Here is a 16336-nt window from a genome sequence, read left to right as displayed (position 1 = left end):
TTTCCTCCCTCTGTGGTATTTTTCCTCTCCTGGCACGTTTCTCTGGGACTTCTCCTCCCCACTGTGGGTTACGTAAGGATGACTCCCTGGAGGAGCATGGAATTAAAGTCCTGCTCCTCCCATTTCCACCTCCTGGCCTGTTTTTTTCCCTCACAGAAAAGGCAAAAAATTTAAATGGCACAGAATCACGGAATGGTTTGGGTGGGCAGGACCTTAAATCTCGTCATGACTTCCACTCCTTCCATCCAACCCGGCCCTGAACATCTTTTATGCTGGTTATTTTTTAGTCCTTTTATCCATTTTTTTTTTTTTCATACAGAAAAACTGCCAGGTGTCAGGAGCAAAGGAGAAATCCCATCCATGAAATCCTGCAGTTGAACACAGAATGATGATGTGCAGGTTCCTATGTAGGGCATGGAGAAGCCCTTCTGCCACAAAAACTGGGCTAAAAGTGACTTCTTTTTCCTCTGCAAGGAGAGTCCTCTGCTCTCTGCACAGCCCAAGTGAGCAACAAAGGCCTCATCATGAAAAAAAAGTGCAAAATTTTAAAAATGGGAAAAATCCTGAGTGGCATCTTTCCTTCTGGCTGGGAAGGGATTTTTCCACCACCCCTTGGTGTCCCCAGATTGGATTTTTTCTCATCCAGGCAGAAGCCAACTATCACCTTCCCAAGGGGAAAATAACCTTAAAATATAAAAATAATATCAAGAAAAAAATTACTAAAAATAAAAATTTGAAAAAAAAGATCCAGAGAGAGAATCTGGAGAAACTTCCCAAGGAAAACCCAAGAGTTTTACTTCAAGGGGAAAATTCCCTGGTGAGAATTCCACCAGAGAATTAGCCAAGCTCTGCAAAACACATCTCATGAACCCTCTGAGCACAATTATTCCTGATTATTTTTCAAGAGGTTTCTGGATGAACTCGGTGGAATTTGAACTCGAGTTCAGATTTTTTTTTTTTTTTTTTTGCCAGCTGCAGGGAGTGAGGGCAGGGTGGGGACTTCACCCCCTAAATTACCCCAAATGCATCCCTAAAAACCACCTGGCTGCCTTTGCAAAGCCAGAGCTGGCTGAATAAAAGCATTTCCAATGAATGAAGGCAATAAAAGCCCAGATAAAAATCGATGAGAGGCCATGAAGGGGCTGAACCTTCCTCCCTCCCCAGTTCAGCACTAAAGCAAAGCCAGCCTTTCTCTGCTGGGGATGAGAAAACCTCACCCCATTAATGATTTCTGAGCTGGCACAGGACCTGCTGTGTTACTTCCACCGTGGATGAAGAAGGGCCAAACCTCCAGAGGAGATCGATGCAGCTGCTGGCTCGAGGCTGAGAGAAGTTTTACCCCGGGAGGCTAAAAAACCATTAAAAAGCTGCCGTGGATGTGTTGGTCGGGGAGGTTTCAGCCCTGATGACTTCCACAATAAATTAAAAATTCATTCATAATCCATAGGCTGCTTCTGTTTGATGCTGCAGCTGGGATCTGACAAAATGTCTCTGTTTCTGCGAACAGAAATTCTCTTTCCAGAGGAAAAAATGGTTTTGGTTTCTTCAGTTTTGGCTCGAGCAGAGTTTACAGCCAATGCTCTTTCCACATAAATAATTTGCTGTTGTTGTTATTCTCCTGGAATAAATGATTACAGCAAAGCCCTGGTTTTCAGATTGATGTGCAGGGTTAATTAATCCCAAGCAGCTCATTCCTGGTTTCTCTCCTTTCCTGGGGAGGAGTTTGGATAACCTTTGGATGAATAGTTAAACCCAAACCAGGCAGGCAGAGGCATCGTCCACACACAGAACAAATTCCCCTGTAGGGCAGAGCTCCCACAGACCTCAATCCTGCCTGGTCCATTTTCTCCTCCCTGGATTAATATCCGTGTTTTCCCATTTCCCTGCCAGAGAGAAACCACTTTTATTTATCTGAGCATAACCCAGCCAGATGGATCACAAGGCTGTGGAAGCACCAGGGCAAAATCCCTTTTCCATCCCGATGTGCTCTGTGCTTCAGGCTGGGTCATTCCTGCTCCAGCTGTTTTGGGCAGCCTCAGGAGGGTTTTGGCCATGTAAAAATCATAAAATCTTGGAATTTAGGTTGGAAGGGACTTTAAAACTCACCCAGTGCCACCCCTGCCATGGCAGGGACACCTCCCAGGCTGCTCCAAGCCTCATCCAGCCTGGCCTTGGGCACTGCCAGGGATCCAGGGGCAGCCACAGCTGCTCTGGAAACCCCTGAAAGTTGGGAAACTCAGCCACTCTGGCCTTTAGGTGTCTGTATATTCCAGTCATCTATCCTTACCCTCAAAAAAAAACCCACCCCATTTTGCCATCCCATGGAATTTTAAAATCGTTTTCTGTGGCATTTCCTCCCATTAGGGATCAGGATTCCTTGACATAAAGTGGGATTGCAGGAGTGAGTTCTGCTCCCCTGAAGGGAGGCAGACTAGAAAGACAAATCCATCTTTTTTCCCACAGAGCAGGATTTATTTCCTCTCCATCAGCCCTGGGAGCAGCTCTGTCCCCACGGGATAATGGATTTGGAGCTGCAGTCAGCAGCTGCTGAAAGCATCTTATCCTCTCCCAGAGCCTCGACCAACTCATCCCAAACCCTGAGATTTCTTCAATTAAAAAAACCCCACGCACTGTGATTTTCCAAGATTCCCGAAACAGCTCCAAATCTCCTCACTCTGCCCAGTATTTCTTCAATAAACCACCGAGATCCTGCAATTTTCCAAGATTTCCCCACCCAGCCCCAAGCCTTGGTATAAAGATTATAAACCCCAGTATAAACCCCAAATGCTGCAGTATTCCAGGATTTACAGATCAGCCTCAAACCCTGATATTTGTCCAAAAAAAACCCAACCCCATCCAGGTGCTGTGATTTCAAAGGATTTTTCAATCAGCCCCCAAGCCCTGATATTTCTTCAGTATAAAAATCCAAATGCTGCCATATTCCAAGACTTCTGAACCAGCCCCCAAATTTCTGGTGATCCCACCAACATCTCTTCAATAAACCATCCAAGAAAGCACTGCAGTTGTCCAAGATGCCCAAATCCTGATGATCTCACCAACATTTCTTCAACAAAATGTTTTGATTTCCCGACATCCCTCCTCACAACACACCCTGACATTTCATGGGTAATAAAATCCAACAGCTGTGACATTCCAAGATTTCTGAATCGGCCTTCAACCCCGAGGGATTCTTCAATAAAACCATCCGGGTGCCTGTGGCTTCCTAAGATTATTTTTTGGTTTAAATCAGCCCTGAGCCCTGGTTATTTCCTCTAGTGTAAAAAATTCCAACTGCTGCAATATCCCGAGGTTTTATAACCAGCCTCAAACCCTGATAATCCTTTGATCAAACCCTGATGATTCTTCCATCAAACCCTGATAATTCTTCCATCAAACCCTGATAATTCTTCATGCCAACCCAGATAATTCTTCCATGAAACCCTGATAATTCTTCTATCAAACCCTGATAATTCTTCATGCCAACCCAGATAATGCTTCATGCCAACCCTGATAATGCTTCATGCCAACCCTGATAATTCTTCCATCAAACCCTGATAATTCTTCCATCAAACCCGGATAATTCTTCTATCAAACCCTGATAATTCTTCCATCAAACCCTGATAATTCTTCCATCAAACCCTGATAATTCTTCATGCCAACCCAGATAATGCTTCATGCCAACCCTGATAATTCTTCTATCAAACCCTGATAATTCTTCTATCAAACCCGGATAATTCTTCCATCAAACCCTGATAATTCTTGGATGGAAGCGCGGTAATTCCCAGCTCCTTTGGCTCCCGGTGCCTCGGGGGGATGATTTGGGGAGAAGCCGAGGTTTGCGGGGCGCTGGCGGCGGTTTTCTCCGGGGAAGGAGAGGCTGAGGATGCGGCTGAGCCCAGGGCTCCTCCCTCTCGCTATTTATTCCTGCGCCGAGCTCCGGAGCTCAATCACCTCGGGGACAGCGGCAGCAGCGCTTCCAGCGGGTGAGTGCCGGGGGAAAAAACTGGATTGGGGAGGGATAAATCGGGAGGCGAGGGGGGTTTGAACCCCGAGGGTTACGGGGTGCCTCTTTCCCTGCCCGTGGCCGCCGAAAATTTGACATTTCCAGCGTCTCCTTAAGAGCCGGAGCCCCGGTTCTGCTCCTGCTCCTTGTTTACCCAGCTCCGGAGCTGGTGGGGAATTTCTTCTCCCAGCGCTCTGCCTTTTCCCTCCCCAAAACCAAAGACAAAAAGGGGCGAGATTTCTAAACCCGGGGTGACGTGGTGGGTTTTTTTTTCAGGGGAATTCTGATTTTATTTCGAATTCTCCGAGCTCCAGCCCCGGAATTTTCACCCCAGCATCGCCGGGAGGGTCCGGACTGCCCCATCGCCCCGAGCATCTTCCCATCTCCACCTTCCCCACCTCCCTCTGCTCCTTCTCCAGGGGATTTCCAGGGGTATTTTGGCACCCGGGTGTTGAGGTTTTCCCTTCCTAACCGAGACTTCCTCCTCTGCCAACGCCGAGCGTGTAATTGCTGCTCCTCGCAGCCTCCATTTTCCGCCGAGAGAGCGCTGAGTCCCTCCAGAAATCACCTCCTGAATTCCTTATTCCTTCCTCTCCTCTGCAGCATCCTCCCGGCAGGGGCGAACCTGGGGGGAGGAAGATTTAAAAAGCATCAGGACCCAAAAAAAAAAAAAAAAATAAACCCCCGAAGTGAAGTCACTCGATGTATAATTTAAAATTAATGTCATGGTCAGGCCATAAATAGCATTTCCAAGCAGAGAGGTCCCAGCTCCTGGGTTGTTTTTTTCTTTTTTTCCGAGGGAAATCTGGGATTTATCTGGGGGAAAATCCCGGCTTCCCAGGAAGCAGCTCTTGCCCAACCTCCGGGATTTGTGACAGGGCGCTCATTTATTTGGAGCACAGCTCCTCGCTCGCTAATTAGCGCCCGTGCCTTGTTTATCAGCTCCAAAGGCAATTAGAGGAGCAGGGCAGCGCTGCAGCGCTCCGAGATTCTTGAATCAGCCTCAAACCCTGCGATTTCTTCAGTAAAACCATCGCAGTGCTTTGCCAGAACCTTTCTTCAACCAGGCCCTGGATATTTTTTTTTTTTCCCCCTTAGAACTCACAGCGGGGAGAGCGGCTTCTCCAAAAATACATTTTAAACCCGGCCGATTTTTTTCCTTGCCTTTTCCTCCTCCCGTTTTTCCTTTCCCCGAGCACCCAAGGAGCTCTGGTTGTTTTTCCCCTGCCTTTCGGCTATTTTTAACCCCCCTGATCTCATCCCTGCCCCCAGCGGGTGGGTGCTGCAGGGTGAGGGAGGCAGAGCTCTCGCACCCAGATATTTTTTTTTTTTCCATGAGCGAGCAATCCATCCCAAGCCTGGAATTCCTGCCCGTCACCAGGGACGGGGTTTGTGCATCTCTCCTTGTTTTGGTTGGGGTCTTGCTAACGAGCCCAACCAAAGCACTGAGCTTGCCTGGAGGGCTTCAATTCGAACATTTCCAGACGTAAAACCAGATTTTTGGCACGGCAGGGGGGAGAAAAAAGCATCATTCATGAACCCAAAGAGATTAATTTGCTTTTTTTGTGGACCACAAAGCCACGTCTAGGTGGCAACAGAAAAAAAATCTGGTTTAAACAGAGGCTGGCTTGGTCACTTTTGGCTGTCTCAGGAAACTCAACATCTCCTGCCTGGGTTAAGATTATTCCTGGGGTGACTCTGTAGGAAGCTGCTCCATTAATCGCTGAAAAAAAACCAAAATAAATTTAAGATTTAACTGAATTGCTTCTCGCTGTCGCACGAGCCTGAAGGCGCACCCAGGGGTGCTGTGGAATGCCCACCCACACCTCCCCAGCAGGCAAGGGCTGATTTGGCCTTTACCTGTTTATCAGAGCTCTAAAAACAATTCGAGGAGCAGGGCAGAGCTGCCAGCCTTGAATCAGCCTCAAACCCTGAGATTTCTTCAATAAAACCATCGCAGTGCTTGGCCAGAACCCCTCTTCAACCTGGTTTTTGTTTAATTTACCCTCCTCGGAACTCAGGGCGGGGAGTGATAGCTCCAAAAATCTATTTTAAAAACGGCCCAATTTAAGATAGATTTTTCCTTTTCCTCCTCTGTTTTTCATTTTCTTGAGCACCCAAGGAGCACCAGCTCAGCCTCGGGGCAGGGTGGCAATCCGGAGAGGTTTTGTAGATTGGGAGGTGGTTTTCCATAGGTCATTCCAAAGGGTTTGCAGGTTTTGTGGATTGTCCCGGCTGGATTTTGCAGACCAGGAGGGAAATGGCTCCTCAGGGGGGAATTTCTGCCTTGCCAGTGTGGGAGATGCCCGGGATGCCAGCAGCAAACGCTGACTCAATGGATGTTGGCAAACAGTGAATTCCAGAAATGCCGGGTTTCAGATAAAGGCCCGGAGCCCATGATCAGGAATTTGGGCAAAACACGATGGATTTGAGCAAAGAAACCCCCCGGGGCCAGGCTGGGCGTTGCCCTCGGTGCAGCACCGAGTGGCCAAAAGCTTTGGGCTTGGGCTGGGTCCATTCACAGCAGGAATCTCATTTCTGCCCTCAGAAGGGCAGGGCAGGTTTGATAAGCGACGTTTTACCTCAAAATCAGGCGAAGCATCTTCTCCCAAAAGCTTTTCTTTCACCACTTAAAGGTGCCATTGCCAGCAGGGGTCCTGTTGGGGGATATATATATCGAAATATATATAAAAATATACATAAATTGGATATATATTGAAATATATATATATATTGAAATATATATATACTTATAAAAATACATATATTAAGAATACATACACACACACAAAGCCACACATATGTATGTGAATACATGCATATATAAAAATAGATATATATACACATATATACATATAAAATATTGTACATTCATGTAGAAATTTATACATAAATTTATATAAAATAAACAGAAATACATAATTTATATCTATTATAGATCTTTATATATAGATAAATTTTATATATTTATATATATATATATATATATTTATTATATAGAAATAGTATATAAACATATATATTTATATATATTTATATTTAAAGACAAATATAAATATATTTACATTTAAATCCAAATATAAATATATTCACATTTATATATAAATAACGGGTTTGTGGGAGGGATAAACACCCATTTATTGTTCATTCTGCAGCTGGATTTAGGGGACCCACCATGTTTGACGTGCCCCACCGGTGAGGGAGGGTTGACCGCGGGGGTTTTGGCCGTGCCCTGACCTTCTCCTTGTCCCCACAGCCATGGCCAGGCTCCTCAGCACCTGCTGCCTGCTCCTGCTGCTGCTCCTCGGCCTCTGCACCGAGCTGGCCTCCTGCAAGAAGGGCAAAGGCAAACCCGGGGGCGGCTGGGGCACGGGCAGCCACCGCCAGCCCAGCTACCCGCGGCAGCCCAGCTACCCCCAAAACCCGGGTTACCCCCACAACCCGAGCTACCCCCATAACCCGGGCTACCCCCACAACCCCGGCTACCCCCACAACCCCGGCTACCCGGGCTGGGGCCAGGGCTACAACCCGTCCAGCGGAGGAACTTACCACCAGAAGCCGTGGAAGGCGCCCAAGCCCAAGACCAACTTCAAGCACGTGGCGGGGGCGGCGGCGGCGGGCGCCGTGGTGGGGGGCCTGGGGGGCTACGCCATGGGCAGGGTGATGTCGGGGATGCACTACCGCTTCGACAGCCCCGACGAGTACCGCTGGTGGAACGAGAACGCCGCGCGTTACCCCAACCAGGTCTACTACCGCGACTACCGCGGGCCCGTGCCGCAGGACGTCTTCGTGGCCGACTGCTTCAACATCACCGTCACCGAGCACAACATCGGCCCCGCCGCCAGGAGGAACGCCTCGGAGGCCGGCGGCGCCGCCAACCAGACGGAGGCGGAGCTGGAGACGCGCGTGGTGACCAAGGTGATCCGGGAGATGTGCATCCAGCAGTACCAGGAGTACCGCCTGGCGTCGGGCGTGCGGCCGCGCCCGGCCGACGCCTCGCTGGCCGCCCTGCTGCTCCTCGTCCTCTTCGCCCTGCACTAGGGCGCCCCGCGGCTTCCAGGTGTCACCCGTGTCCCCCCTGGGTGGGGTTCCCCTCTCCCGTTTTTGCTTGCGGCTGTTTTTGGTGAGGAGCCCCTGGGGCGCGCCTCCAAGGCAACGGGATGGAAGTTTTCCTTTTCTGCCCCAAACGCGTCCCCGGGACGGCGCCGGAGCCGCAAAACCGCGGCCTTCACCTCCTCCTCCTCCTCGGGGCCGCCCTGAGAGGGACCAGGCAGAGGGGAGCTCTCCTTGGCACCCCCTGCCAGAGTGTTCCCAAAAATCCTCTTTGGTAACGGGCAGGGTTTTATCTCACCCCTCGGTCCCGCTGGGGATCTCGGAGGGGCAGCCTTGGGGTTTTCGAGCTGCCAGGTTGCAATTTGAACCGTTTAATCCTAAAATAAACCCCTTTCCCCCGTGTACAGAAGGAGCCGCCGCTCCACATCCTGCATGCTGCAAAAAAAAAAACCCTGCAGCAACACACCAAAATAAAGTCAAATTTTTCCTCCCCAACGCAGTGAGGCTGAAACACCAGTCAGTCATTAGAGGCAGAAAGTGGTGCTGCATGCCCCAAACACCCCCAAAATGGGGTTACAGCCCGAGAAAAAGCTGTTTTGGTTGCTCTAGGTGACAAGTCGTGTTCATACTTCAGCACCTGGACCTAAAGGATGTTAAAATGCAGCAGAAAGTATTCTCAGGGTGGGTCAAGCAGGTAGGAAGAGACTGAAATCAGCCAAACCACGCCGGTACAGCAAACAGCGTCGGGGAAAATAGGCCTGGGAAGGGAGATGCTTAAAAAAAAAGTCACATTTGTGAGTAATTCCTGTGCCCTGTGGAAGCAGTGGGTGAAATTCTTGCTTCTCGTGTTGATGCTGGGCTGGGGATGAGCTGTAACATCTGTGGAGCTGCTCTTGTCAAACCGAGCTCGATTTAATATCTCTTGTGTATATTTCTATTTTTTTTTCGCAAGGCACTGAATAACACTGTCCTAATCAAGATGTTTTTTTCTGGGTTTTTTGGGGTTTTTTTGCATTGATGTAAGCTAAGTGAATATATATATATTATATATTAAAAAAATACATATAATTAGAGAGGAAAATAAACCTTTTGAGGATAGCCACCGGAAAAGCAGGGCTTTGAGGTGCCCCGTACTTTGTGATAACGTGGATGTTTTTTTGTAAACCTGTCACGGTGCATGCCCCGGGATTTGGCCGTGCCTGAGCCTTTTTCTAAGTGTTCCACGTCTGGTACAAATTAAAACAGATGAAGCCAAGGTGCCCGGCAGCCTCATTCGTGTGCCAGCTCCTCCTGGCCCCGCGGTGTCACCCAACACAAGTGGCATTTTCTGCCCTCCCCGTCCCCCCTCCCCAGCCTCAGGGAGCCTTTGTTCCCTTCCAGCACCAAATTTGGCCCGAACCCCACAGTCCCAGTTCATCTCCTCTCCTCCCGCCGATGGTATTGCTGCAATCCAACAAGTGTTTTCTAATTGCTGTCTTAATTCCGGTTTCTGTCAAATAAAAGGAGTTTTTATATTTGCTGTTTCGGTGGCGTCAAGCCTAGCCCAAGCCCTGCTTAGTCATGGAATCCTGGACACGAAATCATGGAATCCTGGAGTGCTTTGGGCTGGAAGGACCTTAAATCCCACCCAGTTCCTCCCCTGTCATGGTTGGGACACCTTCCACTGTCCCAGGCTGCTCCAAGCCCTGTCCAACCTGGCCTTGGGCACTGCCAGGGACCCAGCTTCTCTGGGAATTCCATTCCAGCTCCTCCCCACCCTCCCAGCCAGGAATTCCTTCCCAAAATCCCATCTAAATCTTCACTTTTCCAGTGGGAAGCCATTCCCTGAGTCGTGTCCCTCCATCCCTTGTCCCTGGTCAGCCCAGGGCCCCTTTGGCCTCATGTCCGGCCTCATGTCCAGCCTCTCACCCGCCCACACGCTGCCCATTGCCAAAGCTGCGCAGGGGATATCAATTACACCAAAGAAACAATCTCACCGTGTTTCTTTTATGTTTTAACTTGGCCGCGGTCACTCTCAGGTTATAATGTTTTATAATCGCAGTCTTGCGGTGTATAATCGCTGAGGGAACGGACCGCGCTGAGGGCGCCCCCTGGCGGGCCCGGCCCGCGCCGCCAAATCTCGCGAGAGCTCCGGGAACGGGGCGGCCCAATCGGGCTCAGGGGGCGTGGCCCCGCCTTGGGCCTTCGAGCGGCCCTCAGAGAGCACTTCCGGTGCGCCCGGGCACCCAGAGAACGGCACCGGGACCCCCCGAGACCCCTCCCGGTGCGCCCGGGCACCCAGAGAACGGCACCGGGACCCCCCGAGACCCCTCCCGGTGCGCCCGGGCACCCAGAGAACGGCACCGGGACCCCCGGAGACACCTCCCGGTGCGCCCGGGCACCCAGAGAACGGCACCGGGACCCCCCGAGACCCCTCCCGGTGCGCCCGGGAACCCCCAGAACACCGGGGCGAAGATCCCCGGCGGTTATGGAACGACGGAGACCCAGAGAACAATCCCCCGCTCCTCAGCCCGGGACCGCTGGGGGATGTCACAAGAGCACACGGAATAAAGACGCTCGACTCCAGGCAGGAGGCGGCAGAAAGCAGCAGCTTTATTTCCAATGCAGGGAGCTCTTTGATAAGACGCTGCGCTAAGGAGACACGTTCTTGCCCCAGGGCACTGACACCTCACCGCGGGCTGAGGCTGGGCTCTGTGGAGCCGAGGCTGCGCTGGGCTCTCCGCAGCCCTCGCTGCTGCTCCTCGCCCGGGAACACGTTTTCCTGTGGGAATGAGGGGATCGGCTCGTGTCCATCCTCCTCCCGCACAGCGATGGGGCCGGTGGGTTCTGTCCCCGCTCACCTTGGGCTAGGGGAAGGGTGGACGGTGTGGAGCGGAGTTTCCCTGCTGGGGCCTCCGCACCCTTGGCTGCAGCTCTTCGGCTAGGATCAAGGCTCCTGTGGGGACAAGGGGACACGGGTCAGGCCACGGCCACCCTCCTCCCCTCAGCACGGGGCCCGGGGGCTCTCTCCTCTCCTGCTCACCTTGAGGCCGGGCTGGAGGCGGTCGCTGTGTGTGGAGCGGAGTTTCTGCCGGGGTCTCCGCACCCCGGTCCTTATCGTTTGGCTGTGCCAAGGTTTTCTGTGGGAATGAGGGGCTCAGGTCACGGCCCAGCTCCCCCCTTCATGGGGGTGCTCACCTGGGCTGGGCTGGAGCTGGGCTCGCTGGGGCCGAGGCGCTGCGGCCGCTGGTGGCGGGCGGAAAGCGCCGAGAGAAAGGGAGAGGAGAGAGGGAAGGGCCGGGAAGGGGAGAGGAGGAAAAGGGGCTGAGAGGGGCAGCGAGAAGTGGAGAGGAGGGGAACGGGAGGGGAGCTGAGGGGACAGGAGAACAAGGGCATTGGAGGGGAAAGGAGGAGTGCAGGGGAGTGGGATGGAAGGGGAGGGAGGGTGGGAGAGCAGGGGAAGGGAGGAGAAGGGAAGGGGGAAAGGAGAAAGGGAGAAAGGGGGAAAGAGGAAAAGGGAGAAAGGGAAAGGGGAAAAGGAAAGGGAAGGGAAAAAGGAGAAAGGGGCCAATTAGAGGAGAAGGAGAAAAAAATATGGGAGAAGGAAAGGGGGAAAAGGGGAAGGAAGAAAAGGGGAAGGGGGAAGGGGCAGGGCAAAGGGAAAGGGGAAGGGGAAAGGGAAGGGGAGGACAGGGGCTGGGAGAAGCTGCACAGAGCAGAGAGAAGCAGAGCGAAGAGAAGAGGAAAGGACAGGACAGGAGCGCAGCTGCACGGAGAGGACAGGACAGGACAGGACAGGAGCAGTGCAGGTGCCCAGAGCTGCGCAGAGCAGAGAGGAGCTCAGCGAAGAGGAGCGACCAGAGAGGACACAAGAGAGGAGAGGAAAGGAGCGAAGCAGAGAGGATTGGAGAGGAGCAGAGCTGAGAGAGGAGAGGAGAGCACAGGACAGGAGAGTACAGGAGAGGAGAAAGGAGAGGACAGGAGAGGAGAGGAGAGAACAGGACAGGAGAGGAGTGCAGCTGCATGGAGAAAAGAGGAGAGGACAGAACAGGACAGGAGCTGCGCAAAGCAGAGCAAAGCGGAGAGGAGAGAGCAGGAGAAAACAGGAGAGAGGAGATGGAAGAGGAGATGGAAGAGGAGATGGAAGAGGAGATGGAAGAGGAGATGGAAGAGGAGATGGAAGAGGAGATGGAAGAGGAGATGGAAGAGGAGATGGAAGAGGAGATGGAAGAGGAGATGGAAGAGGAGATGGAAGAGGAGATGGAAGAGGAGATGGAAGAGGAGAGAGCACAGGAGACAAGACGGAAGAGGACAGGACAGGAGATGACAGGAGAGGAGAAGAAAGGACAGGAGAAAACAGGAGTGGACAGAACAGGACAGAATAAGACAGAACAGGACAGGAGCTGCACAGAGCGAAGCAAAGCAGAGAGGAGAGGGAAGGGGAAGGGAAGGGGGGAAAGGAGGGGAGGGGATGGGAAGATAAGAGAGGGGAACGAAAAAGAGGGAAAAGGAGGGGAGGTAAAAAGGAGGGAGTGGAGGGTAGGAGAGGGGAGGGTAGAGGGGAAAGGGAGGAGAATGGAAAGGAGGGGAGGGGAGGGGAACGGAGGGGAGGGAATGGGATGGGAGGGTAAGAGAGGGAAGGAGAAGGGAGGGGAGAGAATGGGCGGGGAGGGAAAGGGAGGTGGGGAGAGTGGAGGGGACGGGAGTAGAAGGGAGAGGGAAAGGGATGGGAGGGAAGGAGAGGGGAGAGGAAGGGAGAGGAGGGAGGGGAGAAGGAAAGGAGAGGAGAGGGAAAGGGAAGGGCGAAGATGAGGGAAGGGGAGGGGAAGGGAGGAGATGAGGGAAGGGGAAGTGAAGGGAGGAGAGGGGAGAGGCAGGGAGAGGAGGGAAGGGGAAGGGAGGAGATGAGGAGAGGGAACTGGAAGCGCGGAGATGAGGGCAGGGCAGGGGCAGGGCGGAGATGAGCAGGGGCAGGGCGGAGATGAGGAGAGGCAGGGGCAGGCGCAGCCGGAGGAGCCCGGCCCAGCCGCTCGCAGCTCCGTGGCTCTCCGCCCGCTCCGTTCCGCCGCCGCCGCTCACGGCCGCTTCAGCCCCTGGCCCCGCCCCGCTGCCCTTGGCGACAGCCAATGGGCGTCGAGAATCAGCCGGAGGGGCGGAGCAAGGCACGTTCCACATTGTGACCTCACGGAGGGGGCGTGTCCAGAACGTGCCCGAGCGATCTGATTGGCCAGAGGCGGAGCGTTCGGAAAGGGGCGTGGCTCGAGCCCTCCCGGGGGCGTGGCCGGGGGCGTGGCCAGGGGCGTGGCTCCCCCCGCTCTGCAGGTGCGGTCTCACCTGAGCGGGGCCCAGGGCCAGAATCCCCCCGGAGCCGCTGCCCAAAGCTCCTGCTCCAAAAATGTTACTGAATCCCTCAGGAGCCAAATGACTCGTGTAAAATCGTTAAAGGATTTCAATAAAAAATAAAGTAAAATAGCTGCCCCCCCAATAAATATCTGTTACCTGGGGCTTCTTTCAGCGCTCCTTAGAGGTGAGGCCCAACCCAGTTCCCCTCCCAGTGAGATTTTAAGGGCATTCATATCCCCAAAACCCCTATTTCCCAGGAGAGATGACCCACTCACAAACATCCAGCCTCTGAAGCCCCTCAGTGAGCGCTCACCTGCTGGAGGATGGGGATTACACAGGCCGAGGAGCCCCTGGCTCATAATTTTCCACTTGTTGCCACTTTATTTTCTGTTCTCACAGCAATGGCTGAGCTGCTGTTGCTAAAACCTAAATTTCGGCAAGGTCTGATCCCCCAGGACAGGGATTAGAGAAGAAAGCGCTGCTGCTGGAGGACAAAACACCCCTCACTGCTCCTTTTCATCTCTTGCAGGCAGGATCTGCCTCCTCTCTGACAAACACAAGGCACCTGGGAGAGGGTCACTCCAACTGCTGGCTGTGTTTTGGGCAGGGAACGCTAAAAATTGGGATATCGAGGAGCATCTCAAAGCCACAGAGGACCAAGTAGAAGCCAGGCAGCTCCTCTTAGAGAATTCCTGCGTGGCTCCCGGTGCTGAACACGACAGATTTGGTGAAAACCAGACGATATCTCAAGGCCAAACTTTATTGCGAGGCAGAGAGCTCCCTTTTCCCAACCCCACGAGTCCCAGCGCTGTGCTGCGGGGAGAGGAGCGTTCTGCGCTACAGCAGCGCTCCGGGGCTGCGGGCTCCTTTCCCCCGGGGATGCTCCTCCTGGGGCACAGCTCCGCACGATGCACGGGGTGAGCACCACGCCGAGCTCCCGGCTCCTCTGACCGCTGCACGGAGCCTCTCCGAGCCGCCCAAAGCGCCGTCCTCTCGGGGATGCTGTATCAGCGCTGCATCCCGCTGCTCAGCAGGCAGACGGCCGATGCCAGGAGCAAAGCCAGCCCCATCCCACCTCTCCTCTGCTCAGGAGCTCTGCTGGGGGCTCCCCTTTTCCCCCCCAGCTCGGGCCAAGGCCCTCCGTGGAATCCCCCTGCGGGGAGAGGCTGTCTGGCCGCCGGGATGCCGTGACCCAAGCGCGACGTTCGGGGACGACCCAAGAGCCCCATGCCATAACCAGCGGCGGCTCCCGCGGCGATGGCTCCGGCCACTTTGGAGCCTCTCCCCGGGGAGCTGCCGGAGCGGGACAAGGCTCGGAAACCGCCCCGGAGCCCCCCGGGCCCGCCGCTCCTCCCGGCGCTCCCGCGGCGGCCGCAGGAGGTGTCGCTGAGCAGAGCCAGCAGCAGCAGCATCGCCCAGCAGCGGGCGTGGGCCGGGGTCCGCATGGCGCCCCTCCTGCGGGGAACGGGGGTGACATGTGGGGAGAGAGGGATGGAGATGGTCAGGGCTTCATTTGGGGGTTTTCCGCCCCGGGGACTGAGTGGGGTGGCTTGTCATGGTTTAATTTGGGGTTTTTTTCTCCCTGAGTTACCGATTGGGGCGGCTTGAGATGGTTCAATTTGGGGTTTTTTCCTCCCCTGAGTTACCGATTGGGGCGGCTTGTCATGGTGTAATTTGGGTTTTTCCTTCCCTGAGTTACCCATTCGTGTTTTTTCTCCCCGGGGTATCGAGTGGGGTGGCTTGCGGTGGTTTAATTTGGGTTTTTTTTCTCCCTGAGTTACCCATTTGTGGGGCTTTCAACGGTTTAATTTGGTGTTTTTTCTCCCCGAATTACAGATTTGTGAGGCTTGCTATGGTTTAATTTGGTGTTTTTCCTCCCCTGAGTTACCCATTTGTGTTTTTTCTCCCCGAGGTACCGATTGGGGCGGCTTGAGATGGTTCAATTTTGTGTTTTTTCTCCCTGAGTTACCGATTGGTGCGGCTTTTGATGGTTCAATTTGGTGTTTTTCCTCCCCTGAGTTACCCATTTGTGTTTTTTCTCCCCGAGTTACCGATCTGTGCGGCTTTCTATGGCTCAATTTGGTGTTTTTCCTCACCCAGTTTTGTGCTGCTTTAATGGTTTAATTGTGTTTTTTCCTCCCCGAGATACCGTTTTTGTGTTTTTCCTCCCCGAGTTACCGATTTGTGCGGCTTTGGATGGTTTAATTTTCTGTTTTTCCTCCCTGACTTACCTGTGAGCTGGAAAGGGACCCGCGGGGATCGATCGATGATTTGGGTGATGGGAGGTGTTCGGTCACAGGTTGGGCTTGGAGACCTCAAATGTCCTTCCCGACCTGGTTCATTCTGACTCTGTGATTCTGTGAGTGGCACACACAGAGATCGAACCCCTAAACTTGGTGACATTAGCACCAAGGTCGCCTCAGCACCTTTTATCTCTATATATTATCTCTATTTATATATTATCTCTATTTATTTCTATATATTATCTCTATTTATCTCTCTATATTATCTCTATTTATCTCTCTATATTATCTCTATTTATATATTATCTCTATTCATATATTATCTCTATTTATTTATATGTATTATCTCTATTTATCTCTACATATTATCTCTATTTGTGTATTATCTCTATGTATTATCTCTATTTATCTCTATGTATTATCTCTATTTATCTCTGTACATTATCTCTATTTCATTACTGGTTTATATATTCATTTATTGTCAGGTCACTGTGTATAATATAGAATATAAAACAATACGTGATCAATAACCAATAATTTCTAATAGAGAACATTGAGATATAATAATAGTAACAGTAATAATAATAACAACAATAATAATGTGTGTTATATATTGTTATATTAATAAGTATTGTGCTAATTAATTATATTTTTATGCATTTACACCTATTTTTATATACCATATTGATATAATATGTATGTATTGTAGCCAACA

The 16336-nt window shown here is 52.1% G+C and overlaps 2 protein-coding genes and 1 long non-coding RNA gene across 3 annotated transcripts; 1 reads left to right on the top strand and 2 right to left on the bottom strand.

The window, feature by feature from the left end:
* Positions 1-7182: 7182 nt before the first annotated feature.
* PRNP (prion protein (Kanno blood group)) lies at positions 7183-9311 on the top strand. The gene has a single exon (XM_066337030.1). It carries the CDS (start codon positions 7262-7264, stop codon positions 8042-8044), a length of 783 nt encoding a protein of 260 aa, XP_066193127.1. The 5' UTR covers positions 7183-7261; the 3' UTR covers positions 8045-9311.
* A 1318-nt stretch (positions 9312-10629) lies between these two features.
* LOC136372430 (uncharacterized) lies at positions 10630-10977 on the bottom strand. Its single transcript, XR_010745481.1, has 2 exons — positions 10897-10977; positions 10630-10817 (listed from the first exon to the last, which is right to left on the bottom strand). It is a non-coding gene; the product is annotated as an uncharacterized lncRNA (long non-coding RNA).
* A 3408-nt stretch (positions 10978-14385) lies between these two features.
* On the bottom strand, positions 14386-14823 carry LOC136372492 (shadow of prion protein-like). The gene has a single exon (XM_066337087.1). It carries the CDS (start codon positions 14821-14823, stop codon positions 14386-14388), a length of 438 nt encoding a protein of 145 aa, XP_066193184.1.
* Positions 14824-16336: the final 1513 nt, after the last annotated feature.

The sequence above is a fragment of the Sylvia atricapilla genome, chromosome 28, assembly GCF_009819655.1.
Source record: "Sylvia atricapilla isolate bSylAtr1 chromosome 28, bSylAtr1.pri, whole genome shotgun sequence".
NCBI classification, from domain to species: Eukaryota; Metazoa; Chordata; class Aves; order Passeriformes; family Sylviidae; genus Sylvia; species Sylvia atricapilla.
Note: the sequence above shows the minus strand (reverse complement) of the source record. Positions and strands in the feature narration are given on the sequence as shown.

What these genes read in the sequence shown, in the direction of transcription:
- PRNP (XM_066337030.1), top strand. Translation starts at nt 7,262, where the DNA reads ATGGCCAGGCTCCTCAGCACCTGCTGCCTGCTCCTGCTGCTGCTCCTC.
- LOC136372492 (XM_066337087.1), bottom strand. Translation starts at nt 14,823, where the DNA reads ATGCGGACCCCGGCCCACGCCCGCTGCTGGGCGATGCTGCTGCTGCTG.